Source organism: Mauremys reevesii, linkage group 5 (assembly GCF_016161935.1).
Source record: "Mauremys reevesii isolate NIE-2019 linkage group 5, ASM1616193v1, whole genome shotgun sequence".
Lineage (NCBI taxonomy): Eukaryota > Metazoa > Chordata > Testudines > Geoemydidae > Mauremys > Mauremys reevesii.
Window position 1 is genome coordinate 97540117 of NC_052627.1, and position 18040 is coordinate 97558156.

General features: G+C 42.2%; 1 protein-coding gene across 2 annotated transcripts in view; it reads right to left on the reverse strand.

Annotated features, from left to right (window-relative positions):
• Positions 1-18040, reverse strand: part of NWD2 (NACHT and WD repeat domain containing 2) — a 134335-nt gene that overhangs the window by 70968 nt on the left and 45327 nt on the right. For both annotated transcript variants that reach the window (XM_039541403.1, XM_039541402.1), the window contains exon 2: positions 10146-10234. Coding sequence is in view for 1 of the 2 variants with exons in the window: in XM_039541402.1 (XP_039397336.1) it covers positions 10146-10234 (89 nt within the window). In the remaining variant the exon portion in view is untranslated. The remainder of the gene's footprint in view (positions 1-10145; positions 10235-18040) is intronic.

Genomic DNA, 18040 nt, shown 5'->3' on the forward strand with positions numbered 1-18040 from the left:
CAAGTTCACTCAGTCCTATTTCTTGTTCAGCCAATCCTTAAGACAAACAAGTTTGTTTACCTTTACAGGAGATAATGCTGCCCTCTTCTTATTTACAATGTCACCAGAAAGTGAGAACAGGCATTTATAGGGCACTTTTGTAGCTGGCATTGCAAGGTATTTATGTGCCAAATATGCTAAAAATTCATATGCCCCTTCATGCTTTGGCCAACATTCCAGGGGACATGCTTCCATGCTGATGACGCTCATTAAAAAAATAATGTGTTAATTAAATTTGTGACTGAACTCCTTGTATGTCCCCTGCTCTGTTTTACCCACATTCTGCCATATATTTCATGTTATAGCAATCTCGGATGATGACCCAGCACATGTTTATTTTAAGAACACTTTCACTGCAGATTTGACAAAACGCAAAGAAGGTACCAATGTGAGATTTTTAAAGAGAGCTACAGCACTCGACCCAAGGTTTAAGAATCTGAAGTGCCTTCCAAACTGAGAGGGACGAGGTGTGGAGCATGCTTTCAGACATTTTAAAAGAGCAACACTCCAATGAGGAAACTACAGAACCTGAACCATTTTGTACTACAGCCCATCTCAGAGTGTGTTTTCTTCCCGATTATGGATTAAATGCATAGTGTTATGGCTAAAGGAGACATCACACTGTTTCTTTCTTTCTTTCCTTTCTTTGAGATGTCTCCTCAGAGATGACTGAAGAATAAGGAAAATAAAGGAGTTTGATAAATAAAAGATAGAATTTTTCATGAATAGTATAGGAGAGTAAGAGAAGCTGGTTTTATTATTTTATACTTCCCTTTGCATTCTCCCCAAGCAGCATTGCTATAGAGACTGTCCAAACAGCTGATCAGTTGGCACCCTCACATCAAGATTTTTCATAAACACAGCATCCAATGTGATTTTAGATGATCTCTACTGCCATACAGGCTTTCCAACTCCATTTGATTTGAGGGGATCTAAGATTGATTCTCTTAATTCAGATAATATTGATGTTAATAAGAAAAAGCCCCAACAACAATCAGAACCTGATGATGAATGTATATCAAGAGTGATGCAGGACTTTAGATGCAGAATGATAGCTTAAAGACATTAACTGTTATCACTAAAGACAATGCTTCTTTATCTCATAAAATTGAGTTACGGGGAAGCAATGCAAAGGCATGTAATATTAGTGTGTTGGGAGGAATGCCTGAAGCTTTGGAATTAGAGTTTTCTGATCAGTTACATTTTTACAATATTGCATAGTGAATTTATTCCTCCTTTCTGAGAGCCTAACCCAAAGCCCAGTGAAGTCAATGGGAGTCTTTTTTTTAAATGCAATACAAGTTTATTCAAGAACATCTTAGGTATTTACATGGCCCCCCTTACTGATGTATCTGAGCACCTCACAATCTTTAATGTATTTATCCTTCCCCTTGAGATAGGGAAGTACTATCCCGCCATTTTACAGATGTTGAACAGAGGCAGCTTGAACCCATGACTCCCAAGTCGCAAGCTACTGTCATAAGCACTGCACCATTCTTCCACCAATACCACAAGACAGGGAGCAGAGGCAAAGCAGACTGGCTGATGAGAACACAGTCCTGCTCTTGCAAATGAGAGGCTAACAAGGAAGGAGGGGGCTTTCACAGGAACCTACAGAAGTTAGGTGCCCAACTCATACTGAATTTCATCTGGAATTGAGCACCAATTCCTCAAAGATCCACTGAATATCCCAGCTAAAACTTTGGAAGTTTATGTGAAATGAAAACAGCTGAGGTGCTGTTTTCCCAAGACACGGGTTCAGCATGGCACTCTGGGAACTAGGTTCATCTCTCCCATCGCCACCAAAAGAAGCTGACTATTGTATATGGCCCTTGGCAATTTACTTATGTTTATTTTACTCCTAATAGATGGAGAAGATGTAAAGCTGGACATCTTTAGAAGACACGATCATAGGATGTATTCTGTGCCAATTTATGCAGGGTAATGGGATTTCTACTTCTGTCTTCTCACCCCTTGCCAAAATTAGCTCTGTTCTCTGCCATCCTTACCTGTTTCTTGTGGGAGATGGAGAAACATTTTATTTTCAAATTGTTACCAGACAAAGCTAAAAATTTACTTGACAAGAGCAACTTGTTAAAGGTGATCGGCTCCCATTAATTTCACAGGGACTTCTCTCATGCTTAAAGTCAAGTATGTGTTTAATTGGATTTAGGGCTGCACACTCAATATCTTGCAAGATCCAAGACCAAAGTCAAACAGAAAAGGAAATTTCTTCATTGCTTCTGGAAATACAAGTCTGGGACTTTACCAAACCATTCAACTGGCTACATCAAACAGTGGAGAGACACTATTTAAATCCTGACCGGCATTCAGGCTTGCAGTTGCCCTGTTCCTCCTCCTCCTCCAAGTTGTAAGTAGAAATAGGTCTAACCTACTCCCACCACTCTGGCAATAATATCCAGGATTAGGCAGCTGTCACAGAAGCACTGCCTCCCACTGAAATTCGTTTAGGCATCTAGCCACAGTAATCACCAAGATCATGCTAATTTTCAAAGCAGGAGACATTTAGCCTTTGGCAATTTTCTGCTAAGGCAACTTTGTACCAAGTGACTGACCTGCATGCAAGAATTTGCTCCCATCAACATTGGTAACACATAGTAGATGGAGTTACTTAGTGTCATTCATGAGCAGCTGCTTTTGATAACTCAAGTCTGTTCTTTCAGCCTCTGTATGTAGGAGCCAAAAACCAATATATGTAAAAGTTCATAATACTTCTCTGAATAAACTACTTTCTTATTAGTTGAGGTTTGTCAAATATATGGAGACATTTATGGCTACAGTGTCATTCACCTGACACCAGTTTACAAGCCATATATTTGATGTCATCAAATTGGTGACAGAATGGGCCCAGTCAGGGCCAAACCTTCCTTCAAATAGGACCTTTACTGCAAATTATGCAGCTCTTTATCGAGGGCCTAACACAAAATGTGATTACATTGCAATCATCTTGCGAACTCAAAACAGTGATGTCCTAGTGCTACAAGAAACACACCTGGAGAGTGAAGGCCACCATGCAAAGATCAACAGAAACGTTCTCATATTTGCAAGTCATCACTCTAAATATGGACTTGTGACGTATGTAAAACACATGACCTTAAGAATTCCATCCAGGTCATGCCTACTACGAACCCCTACTCAACTGCCATCAAAATCAGTGATCTACAGTTGTAAACATGTACAAGCCACCATCAACGAAATGGCTATGTCCAACATTACCAAGCCATCCTATATCACGGGGCTATACAAGAATGACTGTACTGGAGAACAGCTGACATCCTGGGCTTTCACCAAAGACCAACACCTCCTCTACAATACCAAAGACTGTGGCATGGTCAGTTGGGTTGATGGAAGAAGTACTACACTCCAGTACTTTGTTTTGTCTTGCACAACATCAGTAGCCACACAATACCATCTTCAAGGTCAGTTCTTGATGACTTTTCCAATAACCAATATTGCCCAGTTATGACTTGCACAGGCCTACAAGTTCCACTCATTCAATCCCTCCTGAAACTGTGCTGGAATCTACAGTCGGCTGACTGGTCCTGCTATGTGGTTATCATAAAGGGCTTGATATATCTGGCTCATTTACCACTACTTTATAGGCCTACTCATATCAGTTGATAAACCAATCATTGCAAGGGACTTTAAAAAAAGCATTCACTCCTTGCTGGAAAGAGAGAGAGAGGCCCTCTTCTGGCAATATCACACTGACTAAAAGCCCCAAAACTGCAATGGCTTTGCTTGACTCTTTGAACTCAGCAAGAAGGAAAAGGTGGTGTGAAACTGTGATGGCACTTGACTTCACATCAAGCCGCAAAGCCTAGAAGCTCCTTAGTGTTTTAGGCACTGTGGCTCCAGCAGTCTACAAACCACCTCAGGTAAGTGCAGATGCCATCTCCACGCAGTTAACTGCCAACTCCAATGTACTGATGGATAAAAACATAAGCAGTAAGTCCACAAACAACTTTACTGTGCACTAAACCAGTGCCTGTTGTTTTCACCCCTTTCTGTCCCCTAGACAGTAGATAAAGTCAACAAGAGTCTCTCCAACACTAACTCCAGGAAAGTGGGAGGAATGGATGAAATATATTCAGAATTCCTGAAGAATCTTGGTTCAAAGACAAGAAGGTGGCTGACAGACTTCTTCAGCAACATCCACTCTTCTAGCATAATACCAAAAGAGTGGAAGATAGCCAAGATCATAGCCATTTTGAAGCCCAGGAAAGAGGACACTGACCCAAAAAGCTACCAGCTCATCTCCCTCTTTAGCAGTTGCTATAAAGTGTTGTATCAGCTCCTACTTCAAAGGTTACAGCCAATACTGGACAATTGGTCCCCAAAGAGCAGGCTGAATTTAGAACCAGTCGCACCTGCTAAGACCAGCGGCTGGCCTTAACCAGCTATATAAAATCTGGCTACCAGCAAAATTAAAAACAGCGGCAGCATTCATTGACTTTTCTTCTGCATATAATATTGTATAGTGCAAAGGTCTCCTGCTGAAGTTATCATTAGCTTTCCCATGCCAAGCAACAATCAGACTCATCACCAAGATGCTGAGTGATGGAAGATTCACCTTGGTGAATCTGCCAGTAAATCAGAGATTAGGATCCATTTTAGTGCCCACACTATTCAATCCCTAATCCAATGATAATCACATCACATTATCCTATAAATTCATCTATACAAACGACATTGTGTTAGCAAATTCAAGTGTCCTCTCTGGAGGCCACAGAAAAGGTCTGGACACTTGAGACGTATTTCAAAGCTTGGCAATTGAAACCAAATGCTTTGAAAACACTTGCCTATGCCTTCCATTTTAATAACTACAAGGCCAAAGTGCCTTTGAAAGTGGACTTTTGTGGTCTGCTTCTTTTACATGACCACAACACTATGGGCCAGCGGAAAGGACACCAGCATTCACTGGCTCAAATCATGGGCCTTTGTGATGTCCCAAATGCAGACCTGATTGAAGATCCAACAAAAGAAGTCCTAGGATTCTGCCTTCCCCACAGGCAGTGGCCTGCACTCAACTGCATTCAGACAACGTATGGAAGGTGTGGATATCTCCTCCACAAATGGAAGAATCTCCAAACTGTGACTGTAGTCAGGAACAAACCATGCGTTACAGACAATTGCCCCCTTCACACTTACAGTAGTGGCACAAGGGGGATCCATCTAGCTACCCTACAAGCATTAGAATGGCTTTGAATCTCAATATTCAATTTTAATCCCATCATGTTCCTTTTTAAATGCCATACAAAAGAAGAAATAGAACAAGCCATATATTAAGATCACCTGCGGCAGGATCACCTCATCCACTACAGAAGTGGAGCCACCTGGAAGGATAAGGCCTTTTCCTGAAGCCATATTGTAAGGTCTAAAGCCTAAGGCCTTTGTCTGCAGCCATATTAAGAGAGCAGCAGCCATTAGCTGAGAAGCAGGAAGTCACATCCTCACATTCCATCTAAATTACATTAAAACATTGCAATATCAGGCTGTTAAGAAGGCGATCCTGGCCTAATAGTACCCACGATCACCAGATAAAGAAACAGATCTTAAGCTGGTTAAAGAAAACTTAGTTTGATAGCATTCTGTCTGGCAAGAAATCACTTCTCAATAGTTGTGGTTGTGAAATCCTCATTTCTTTATTGTTTTATTTTTATGGTCCCCACTTCCCTATTGTTTGTCTGTACGATCTCTGTCTGGTTCTTTGATTGTTTCTGTCTGTTTCATAATTAATTTTGCTAGGTGTAAATTTATTAAGGTGGTGGGGTATGATTGGTTAGATAATTTTGTTACAATATGTTAGGATTGGTTAGTAAAATTTTAGTATAATGATTGGTTAAGCTATAGCTAAGCAGAACTCAAGTTTCACTATATAAACTGGGGTCCAAAAGTAAGTTCTTTGGGAACCAACTCCAGGACACAGCCCCAAGAACAGAGCTGCCAGACCTCAACACTCTGCTAATGACACCGTGCAGAAACTGGAGTCCCCCAGATGGAACTGACCCTGACTGACCAGCAGGGAAAAGTTCATCTGTCTTACTGGAAGTGGTGAGCATTGTATGTGTAGCGTATGCATTCTGTTTTGGTGCGTGTTAATAAATAGAGGTTAAGTAGGATATTACTGTGTAAGGCTCTTTCTCTGGTAAAAGACCCCGTAAACCCATAAAAGATTAAGCCCGGAGCCTGGAAGGAATAGGTGTTTGCCCGGAGCCCATGGAGAGGTAAAGTTAGAGTGCATAAATTAAGAGAGTTACACCTGAGCCCTAGAAATAGGGTTAGGCTAGGTGCCTAAATTAAGAGGGTTACACCTTGAGCCTTAGGAACTAGGTAGAGGTGGGTGCCTTAGCAGGTACAAGTGACAGAGAGTTTTGTACAGGTAACAATCTCTGGAGTGAAACCTGGGTAGAACCCAGCCTTAATGGTCTGAGAAGGTCCCCACTCACTCCACCTCAGATGCAAGCATGATGAGTATACTGCCAGAGCTGATCAGGTCCATCTAGCCCAGTAACCAATCAATGATAGTAATCAACACCAGATGCTTCATAGGAAGGCACAAGAAGGTCACAGAAGCACCTCAAATAATCCAACCATCAATTTAGATTTGTGAAAGTGGAAAAAGGGATAAAGGGAATTTGGATGCAGACATCTTAGTTTTCAACAGAATAGAGCAAGAGTCAAGCTAACTCTAACTCTAATAACACAAGACTTTAAGGCAGGGCCTGGGCGAGTGGGAAGCGAATGGGAAAACTGTAAGAGATGCTGTTTGACCTTGTGTTAGATAAGAATGGAACGCAGACTGTAGCAGGAACTATTGAGAAAAGAAAGATATCAGGAAGGAATATGTATAAACAAGATGCAGCTGTTGATCATTATTGTATGCAACAAAAGGTATAAATCTTGCCCTAATTGTTTATCTGGCGGAGACCTGCCTAGAAAGGGAGAATCTCCATCCATGCGCACTCTCCCCCTTGCAATTGCTTGAGAATAAACTGTCTCTGACATGTTGCAAACAACCTAAGAGTGAAGACTGCATTTTCTTCCACAGATTTTACAGACAAAACTCAATGGAACTACTCAAACAGTCCTGTTTGGCTTCCACAGTCAAAGTCAGTCATAAAAAAATGTTTATTACCAAAGTGAAGCATCATTCTGATGCAAAATGCTCAGCAAAGAGATCATTCTCTTTCCAAACAATCCTCTCACTCCTCTCAAACTCTAGAGGCACATTGGTGGCTTTTTCTTTAATTCTCTTATCAAAAAGCACATAAGCCAAAACTTGCAAGCTGAGTGCCTCCAGAAAAGATTGCAGATGGAAGGAATAACCATCAGAAAAGCTGGGGAGGATTGGGGAGAGTCAGTCTAGCGAGGCATTGTATGAATGCTGCCACCAGGTATGCTGGCAAATATGATGAAGACAAAAATAAATCAGCTAACTGGAAAAACCAGGCTCGGTACTTCATGTGGTATATGCAGGGGTCTAAGATGTAAAAAGTCAGGGTATTTCAGATTATGCTGACAAATCAGAATAAATAATCCATGTAAAGACAGAAGACTGATTGCTCCACCTACAGTATATCACATATGACTGTCAGGAAGTCTATCCCGAGGGCGGGTTCATTCAGGTGAGGCAAGATTGAGTCATGCAAAATTATAAGAATCTTTTTGCAAAGTCTGCTGGGTAGCTTGTGTTTAAGAAGGCCAAGCCACATCCTTTCAAAGGCCTGTTTATGCTCCTTTAGCTTTGATACATTCCATTCCTCCTGGTTAGTTTGCTTCACTATGAAACTGACTACCTCATTTTATTTGTTCGGCATGCTAATGGACAAAATGAAGAAAAATACGTACGGCTGGTAAAGTGATACACTCTTATCTTCTGCATGACTTGTCTGATGTTTTCAGCAACTGCCTTCATCACAAAGTACCAAATGTCATCATAATCCAGGTATTTTTGGAAACGTGAGGTTAGGAGTGAAGAGTTCTCTCCTCAAGAGATTAAGTTCTTGTGACGGGGTATTGACCCCACACTTGCTCTGAAGAGGTTATTGTAGGCTAAGAAGGGGGCCAGTTAACCAGACAGGCCACAGCTGAGGGGGATCAGGTAGTTTAAGTAATCCCCTGACTGAATAATGAGGAAGCCCAGCTAAGGAGGAACAAGCTGGGCTGGGTTTATAAAGACAGGAAGTTAGCAGAGGAGGGCTGCAGGGAAATAGGCTGTAGTCACTCCCTGGGAGAAGGGAGGTATGTTTAGGATCGACACAGATGAAGTGTCCTACAGTTACCCCCTGGGAGGAGGGAGTTTTGGGGCTGGCAGACCGGGGTGGGGCAGCCAGAAGGTTATGAAATGCTAAAGGAAAAGGTAGTAAGATAAAGAATGGAACAGACTGTGGCTGCTGATTAGATGGACCATGAGCTGGAACCCAGAGTAGAGAGCAGGCCCAGCTTCCCCTACCAGTCACTGGAGAAGTGGCACCAACTGAACAGTGAATGGGAAGACTGCCTGAGCCCATTCATAAGAAGAGGAGACTTTGATACCCCAGAAGGGGAGGACATGTGACTTGGCCAGAGGGCTAAGCTGGGAACATGGAGCATCTTGCCTCACTGAGGGCCAGGAAGACAAGGCAGGGCGTGCAGCGAGAGGTGGAAAGGATGTGTTGGACCTGGAATCAGCTAATCCCCAGAGCGACCAGGAGGACACTCACTAGCGGTGAGCAGACCATATGACAGTTCTCCACAACTAATTTTAAAAGCCCATGAGGGAAACTGAAACTCCCATTCTGCCTTGACCAAAGGGTATTTCCCTTCCAACTCGTCAAAGTTGGTGATAATTCCTTGACCTGAAAAGACTCATGGCCCATCAGCTCCGCCAAGCAGTTGACACAACTCCTCCATATTTTGTACTTACCTTTTGCACTGCAGTTCTCTGTGAAAGAGGACTCTTGGTCAAGCAAGCTGGCTTACAAACAGCTCCCCTCACTCCAGCAGTGCCCCAAACTGGCTGCAGGGTCTGATGGTGCAAAGGATAGTGGCATCTTCAGATGCCTCCAGGATCTTGAAGAAGAAGCTGGCATTGCTCCGGCTCTGCAACACCAACTCCAGGCTTGTGGCCAGCATGGCAGCCGTGCTCTGTCCTGACAGCACCATCACCATGCGCTACCTGCGCCACTGCTGCCAGCTGGGCCCAATGGGAGTCCTTCTATTGCCAGAGTCTTCAAGAAGGTACTTAAACACATGCCTAGCTAACTATAAGATGATGAATGACTTTTATATTCATTACTGATATTGTTCCACAAGAGGTATGGAAGGACCAAGTTATTGTAAAATACAAGGTGAAAAAAGTTCATGAGTGAAATCCTAGTCCCACTGAAGTCAGTGGGAATTTTGCCATTGACTTTAATGGAGCCAGGATTTTACTACATATCTTTCCAAACCTGGCCACGACTCTGCAAACACAGGGGATAGTTTTTTAAAAAAAAATGTTCAGAGTTTGTTTCATTGGTCATCAAGGCTTCAATAATCTGCCTATCAAATTCATTTCCGTGTTACCGCTGACAAAATTGTAGTTGGAGCAGTAATTATTATATGTAATATGAAGATGCTGTAACTTAAATGATGATCAAAAGAAAAGCAATAATAATGGGATTAACATTAACCCAAATGTTGAAACTATATGTGACTTTAATTTCTAGACAGTACCATAACTTGGATGTGACATTATTTCCTCTTAGGTGTTTTGTATTTTTAAAACAGACAGTTTCATCATGCATAATTTTCAAGAAGAAAGGTTATTAATTTGTTACTAAATTGTTCTTATTCACCAGTAAGCACTCTTACATAGAGCAGTGTGGATTTTTCCTAGTTGTCTTTTTATTAATACCAGCAGTCTTCACTTGTGATGCTTTCAACACTTCAATTTGACAAAATCATCATATTACTTGTACTTTTTTTTGTTTTGTATAGGCTTCTATTTTGTGCCAGATTTATCAATAATTACACTATTTTTACATATAAATAAAAATATTTTCAAAAATTGGAAGGTCAATTATATATCATAATTGAATAATTAATGTGATAAAATCTACCTGTAATTCCAGCCCATAGTTTTCCCGGCAGAATTCTCTCAGCTTTGGACAAACATGTTCTCTTAGTGTACTTCTTTCTGCTACTGTATCTGTGAGGGAAAAAAAAGAATGTTGTTAACAATATTTATATTAACTCTATATTTTTATGATAGATATAGATTTATGGAGGAAAATAAACAAGTCTTGAAAAAAACGAGTGAAAATCTAATAGGGGGATTTCAATACCCAAACTTTATGTCCCTGGATGTTATGTTTAATGTAAATGTGTTATGATATTTAATACATCCATCTTAATACATATTTTTACTAGTACGCTTCTGTAAAACATGACTGAACTGACTCTGTAAAGTCAACAGTCATATGTCAACTTGACTTTTATTTAATTTTCAGGGAGCTGAATTTTACTGATTAGCAAAACCTCCAGAACAAAGAGACAAACCAAAGATTAGGTAGGTATAGCAGAATATCCATTAGATAAATCAAGGTTTCATTGCAGTAAGAGCAAAATTCTGCCATCATATCTTCACCCCCTCTAATTTTGTAGTCTCTTAAAAGAGGAGCATTGAAATTAGTATACAAAATGCACCAATCTTCACACCCACATGTGGCCTATAAGTCTGGGTATGCAGATCCCCAGAGGCCTGTTTTCATAATAAAAAAAAATAGATTACTAAGGCTACCTCTGTTCTTGGAACTGGGGATTTGATTCTCATCGCGCATAGACATACTTGTGGTAGTTCTCATCTGAGCTAGTGCGCTAAAAATAGTATTGTAGCCACAATAGCGCAGGCAGCAGAGGCACCCAGGGCATTCAGGCAGGTTTGTACTCAGGACGGCTAGTACAGTGCCACCACTACCCATGCTACCATGGCTACACTACTATTTTTAGCATCCTAGCTCAGATGAGAGCTAGCAAGAGTATGCCTACATGAACTGGGAATAACACCTCTAGTAGAGATGTAGCCTTAGTATCAAAGATCCTAGCAAGTGCTCTCTGTCAGCCACCCACTGGGACTGCTGTGAGGGGAATCCAAGCCTCTGCTGGTCTGTGTTCCCAGTGTGTTTCAAGCTTTTAGAGCTGCAGCAGGCTGTAGCACTGGTTCCTCCCGTGGCTTCTCTGACACATTTCCTGAGCACTGACTCTGTCTGTCTGTTCTTCTTCTAGGAAATATGAGTTCTCAGCCCACCTGCTGTAGCCCTCCAAGACCAGTACTGACCCCAAGGATACCCTGATTATTCAAACTTCACCCCGGGGTACAAAGCTTCTTGTTTACAGTTTACCTCTCTCAGGGGCACACAGCAGTTCTGAAGCCGTCAACACATACATACATACACAAACACTTTGCACAGTCTTAAACGCCTTTATCCCCTTTTATACTTAATCAGGTAAAGCATAGGCGCGCACTGATCATACAAAACAACAAACACTAAATGCATGTTCCTGCCTCACTTTCTTCACCACTCCAGGGCATTCTTTGAGCTGAGGTCCAAGTTCCTGGGATTTTGCAGAGTCCTTGGGGGCCAGCTGGGCTCAGGAAAGTATGTAGAACACCCTTACCTCATTTAAACCCTTTCTGGCCACCTGGTCTCTTTTGTTCTCCTCCTGGTACTGTTCCACTGCTCCTACTTTCCTTCCAGAGGAAACAGCTAAACTGGTTTTTCTAAGGGTATGTCTACACTACGGGATTATTCCGATTTTACATAAACCGGTTTTGTAAAACAGATTGTATAAAGTCGAGTGCACGCGGCCACACTAAGCACATTAATTTGGCGGTGTGCATCCATGTACCGAGGCTAGCGTTGATTTCCGGAGCGTTGCACTGTGGGTAGCTATCCCGTAGCTATCCCATAGTTCCCGCAGTCTCCCCTGCCCATTGGAATTCTGGGTTGAGATCCCAATGCAAAAACAGTGTCGCGGTGATTCTGGGTAAATGTCGTCACTCAATCCTTCCTCTGGGAAAGCAACGGCAGACAATCATTTCGCGCCCTTTTTCCCTGGATTGCCCTGGCAGACGCCATAGCATGGCAATCATGGAGCCCGTTTTGCCTTTTGTCACTGTCACCATACGTCTACTGGATGCTGCTGACAGATGCAGTACTGCACTGCTACACAGCAGCATTCATTTGCCTTTGCAAGGTAGCGGAGATGGTTATCAGTCATATTGCACCGTCTGCCATTGTAAATTGGCGATGAGATGACGGTTATCAGTCGTTCTGTACCGTCTGCTGCTATCATGGGTGCTCCTGGCTGGCCTCGCTGAGGTTGGCCGGGGGCGCATAGGCAAAAATGGGAATGACTCCCCGGGTCATTCCCTTCCTATGTTTTGTCTAAAAATAGAGTCAGTCCAGCCTAGAATATGGGGCAAGTGTACTAGAGAACCAGAGAATACAGCCGTTCTGTGTCAGAGCCCCAGAGATCCCGCAGAAATGATGATCTTCATGCCATTCTAGGGGGTGCCCCTGCAACAACCCCACCCATTGCTTCCCTCCTCCCCAAACCCTCCTGGGCTACCGTGGCAGTGTCCCCCCATTTGTGTGATGAAGTAATAAAGAATGCAGGAATAAGAAACACAGACTTTTTAGTGAGATAAAATGACGGGGAGGAAGCCTCCAGCTGCTATGATAGTCCAGGCAGGACATTAAAGGGTGGGTGTGGGAGAGAGGAGACCAGCCTTCCGCTGCTATGATAGTCCAGGCAGGTCGGACTCTTTTCTTTAGACATGACGGGGGGGGAGGCTGATGGAGCTCAGCCCCCAGTTGCTATGATGAGGACGGTTACCAGCCGTTCTGCACCATCTGCTGGGAATGACCAGGAGTCATTCCTATTTTTACCCAGGCGCCCCCGGCAGATCTCACTGAGGCCAGCCAGGAGCACTCACAGGATGATGAGGAGGACGGATACCAGTCCTTTTGTACCGTACCGTCTGCCACCGGGGAGGGGAGGGGAGAGGATGCTGCTGTTTAGCGCTGCAGCACCCCCTCTACCAGCAGCATGCAGTAGACATAGGGTGACATTGAAAAAAGGCGAGAAATGATTTTTTCCCTTTTCTTTCGGGGGGGGGGGGAAGGGTGTAAATTGACGACATACACCCTGAAACACCCGGGAAAATGTTTTTGACCCTTCAGGCATTTGGAGCCCAGCCAAGAATGCAAATACTTTCCGGAGACTGTGGGGACTGTGGGATAGCTGGAGTCCTCAGTACCCCCTCCCTCCCTCCATGAACGTCCATTTGATTCTTTGGCTTTCCGTTACGCTTCTCACGCAGCACTGTGCTGAGTCCCTGCTGTGGCCTCTGTCTATCATAGCCTGGAGATTTTTTTCAAATGCTTTGTCATTTCGTCTTCTCTAACGGAGCTCTGATACAACAGATTTGTCTCATACAGCGATCAGATCCAGTATCTCCCGTATGGTCCAGGCTTGAGCTCTTTTTGGATTTGGGAATCCTTTGCCACCCGTGCTGATCAGAGCTCCACGCTGGGCAAACAGGAAATGAAATTCAAAAGTTCGCGGGACTTTTCCTGTCTACCTGGCCAGTGCATCCGAGTTCAGATTGCTTTCCAGAGCAGTCATAATAGTGCACTGTGGGATACCACCCGGAGGCCAATACCGTCGATTTGCAGCCACACTAACCCTAATCCGACATGGCAATACCGATTTCAGCGCTACTCCTCTCGTCGGGGAGGAGAACAGAAACCGGTTTAAAGAGCCCTTTATATCGATATAAAGGGCCTCATTGTGTGGACGGGTGCAGGGTTAAATTGGTGTAACGCTGCTAAATTCGGTTTAAACGCATAGTGTAGACCAGGCCTAAGGATGCAGCTTCTTTTTTTGCATAACTGTTGTGAGATCTAAGTACTGTCATTAACCTTAACCTTTCTATCTGTCTGAGGTATATACGCTTTACGCCAGTTTCAATTATTTTGGTAATTTATTTCAAAATAAATTATGTATTGTTACAAACATACTTGCAGACACAAAAATTCCCCCAGGAGCAGAGTGTTAAAGAAACCTCTATGACAACCCAGTTCCTGTTTCTCTGACCCCTTCCCTACCCCCCACCGCCCGAGAGTCCAGGCTGGGGATCAGACACCCACAACTCCTTCCCCCCCCAGCTCCCAGCTGTGGTGCCCCCCCTTGCTCAGACATCCATCCCTTCCCCGCCCCCAGAGCCCAGGGATCCAGAGGGAAAAACAATCTGATGTTCGGTCCCAGGCTTGAACAGAGTTTCCTGTGCACCGTCCTCTCCTTGCCTCAGGGCATGCTGGGAACTGCAGCTGCCAGGAACCCTCTAGCTCCCTCCCCCTAGCAGTGTCTTCTATATATGAGCTGGGCTCTGCTGGGTCCAGCGGCCCCTAGTGGCAGGTAGCAGCACTGCAGCCCATTTTTGTGAGGAAAGGAAATTCTGCATGCACATTAATTTCTGCAAAATTCTGCATTTCGCAGTGGCACAGAATTCCCCCAGGAGTAATGCTTTCAGGCTCTGTCAGCAATAGTGTATCCACATACATATAGGCACTCAGGAAAGAGCAGCTTTTCATAATACAACTTCACAATATCAATCTGAATTTATAAGTTGTGCAGACAGAACTCCAAGTCATCACACTATGAAACCAAAGTTCTTATTAAAATACTATCTATCCAAAGTAGCTTTGGACACATTTATTTATAATTAATTGTTGAAGAAATGTACTGACACCTAGAGCTAAATTAGATAGTTCATCAAGAGCTCTCTCAAGTAATCTGTTTCATAGCCTGAGAAAGTGGGACACGGCTACACCTACACTGCAAACATGTTAAACATGTTTTGTAGCCTCTCAATCTAATCCTAAAAAGGTGTAGGTTTGTGGATCAGATTTTGTTATGGAACAACACCTACTCCGTGAGTAAGTACGGGCTGGGGAAAGGCACAAAGTGATTTTGTCAGTGCAAGGTTATTATTGGAAATAAAATTATGCTTGTGAACGACTGGGTCTATGTGCCATAAAATGAAAAATAACAGAGCATTCATTTATGAAAGATAAAGTAGAGCTGTGGCAGTTCAAGCAATATTTGTGTAACTGCTTTGACATTAAGGAGCCATTTTAAAATTGACTTAACAATCCTCTTATGTTGTAAGCTACAGATGTCCACACAAATCAAACAATATGCCACGTTTACCAATGCCATAAATGACATATGAATGCTGATTCTGAGGTCCCTTTTCGCAATCTGGAGTTTGAGAGAGAGAGTTTGGGTGCATAATTTAATTAGTTAGATTAAATAGTTAATATTCACATATATCTTTGAAGTGCTATATAAGAATGAGGTATTATCACAATTTATTATTGTAAATCAATGAATGTATTGGTTTGTTTTATTATATTTATCTAATTTAAACTAAAAATCTAATTTTATTATCTTTACCAATGAATTGATTTTTCTGCTCCCATATATTGTGAAAGAAACAATATTTTTGAGGGAAGATGTCTTATTGGATTTCTCCAGTTTCCCTCCCCTCTGTTTACTCCTTCACTATTCTCTTCACCATCAAAAGATCCAAGCTGCTCTGATGCTCCCATTCCCCACAATTTTCTTTCAAGCCTATGAAATCTGCATCAAACCGAAAAAAGTATGCTATAAAGGTTTTAAAATATATCTACATATTAAAGTCAGGCTCTCTTTAGTACCATAGGTTCTTTCTGCATAAATCTCTGGTGGAGAGAAAAAATATAACTAAAATACATTACGTTAAATATCTTTTCTATATATAATGAATTTATGGTCTGATATCTTAAATTATGTTTAACATATTAAAGAGAGAAAGGAAGATTCAGTGGTTAGGGTGGTAGGGAACTTGCGAGACACAGGCTCAATTCCCTGTGTTACCACAGACTTCCTGTGTGACCCCAGGCGAGCCATTTTTAGTCTCTGTACATCAGTTCCCCATGTGTAAAATGAGGATTATAATATCTTCCTACTTCACAGGGATGTTGGGAGGAAAAATACATTAAAGATTATGAGGTGCTCAGGTACTACAGTAACAGAACATAAAATAGATAGCCTACTGAGGAATGAAATACTGCCTACAATAGCATGTGACTCATTGGCAACTGCCAGTAGAAAAAATCCCCAATGGCCAGAGCCGGGGCACCAGATGGGGAGGGCTCCGAGTTACTATAGAGAATTCTTTCCTGGGTATCTGCCTGGTGGGTCTTGCCCACATGCTCAGGGTCTAACTGATCACCATATTTGGGGTCAGGAAGGAATTTTCCCCTGGCTCAGACTGGCAGAGACCCTGAGGGGTTTTCACCTTCCTCTGCAGAATAGGGTGCAGGTCACTTGCAGGTTTTAACTAATGTAAATGATGAATTCTCTGTAACTTGAAGTCTTTAAATCACGATTTGAGGGCTTCAGTAACTCAGCCAGAGGCAAAGGGTCTATTACAGAAGTGAGTGGGTGAGGTTCTGTGGCCTGCAATGTGCAGGAGGTCAGACTAGGTGATCACAATGGTACCTTCTGACCTTAGTCTATGAGTATATCAGAAATGTGTTTAATCCATCAAAAATATTTTACAGTATCAGTTTCTACACTTATAGCCATTGAAGTATTGGACTTCAAATTTGTCACTGATCCAGGATGAAATATTCTATGTCCTTTGCCTTGAGCCAAGATAATTTTGCTGTGAAACAGTATACCAAAAATAGAAAGTCTCATATTCTTAAGAAATGCAGTGTTTCCTTAAGAAAAACATTTAAATGATGGCTGGCCATCAACTGTCATCTGACTACAAAAATACATACCTGTAGTAGCATCAAGTGTCTTAGTGACTGTAGAGAATATATTTTGCTGGAAATTCAGAAGCCCTACACATTACTCAATGGAGAATCCTGAACCAGACTGAAATGATCTTTTCCTATTTTCCAAAATGTGTAAAAATAGCATTGTCTCTTACAAGCAAGCAACTGGCCGTTGGGACATGAGCATTCAGAAAAACAGTTTTAATTGGCTAATGCTCCACAGTTACTAAAATGACCAATATCATAGCAGACAAAATGGTCTCTATATTGAAATGCTAGAATGAGGAACAAAAGTAAAGATCCACTGAAGGGCAAAAATATGGAGTGAACCATGATCGTTTTTAGAGAGTACGATTCTGCCACCCTCACTCAGGTTGTGTGATTTCAGTGGCACTACTTCTGGAATTAAGTACTCCTCAATGTGATGAGGGTGGTAGAATCTAGTTCAGAAAGAGAAATAAATCCAGCTCATCACACAGAACAGTCCTGAATTTTTTAACTCTCCAAAAGTCAAATAGAGCTAAAGCACTGTCTAACTGGAATTTTGTCTGGTATTGCAACAAGGTATCCTACATTTTTAACTTCTGTCTACAAATCTTAATGGAAAAAGATAAAGCATTTGTTTAACTGGAATTCTGTTCATTTTAACTCTTATTTGTTTAAATTGCACTGTCCTTGTCAGACCAGGAATAGAGGCCCTTGTTGATTTTGTGATCCCTACATGCATGTCATTCCTGTATGAGCCCACCAAGTGTTAGAGGCCCATGTGGCTGTAACGGTTGGAGATCCTGCAGTGCTTGCAGATTGGAGGGGAAATTTTTGCCTTAAATCTTTAAGTTTCACAGACTTGCAGGTTATTTTTATGATGCATCTGTCTGAAGCTAAGGACATAAGCATGTTCCACCTTTACGGAGAGGCTACTCATTCAGAAACAATATCATTACTGTAGGACCTCACTAATTCAGAAGTTTTGGTACTTTATCAATGAACAATTAAGAATTCCTGTTTTTTATTACTTTATTAAGCTTGTCTTTCTGGAAATGGAATGGCATGTAATTTAAGATGGAGCAGAGTAATTAGGATGGATGACAGATAGATTTATTTAATTAAACCAGTTT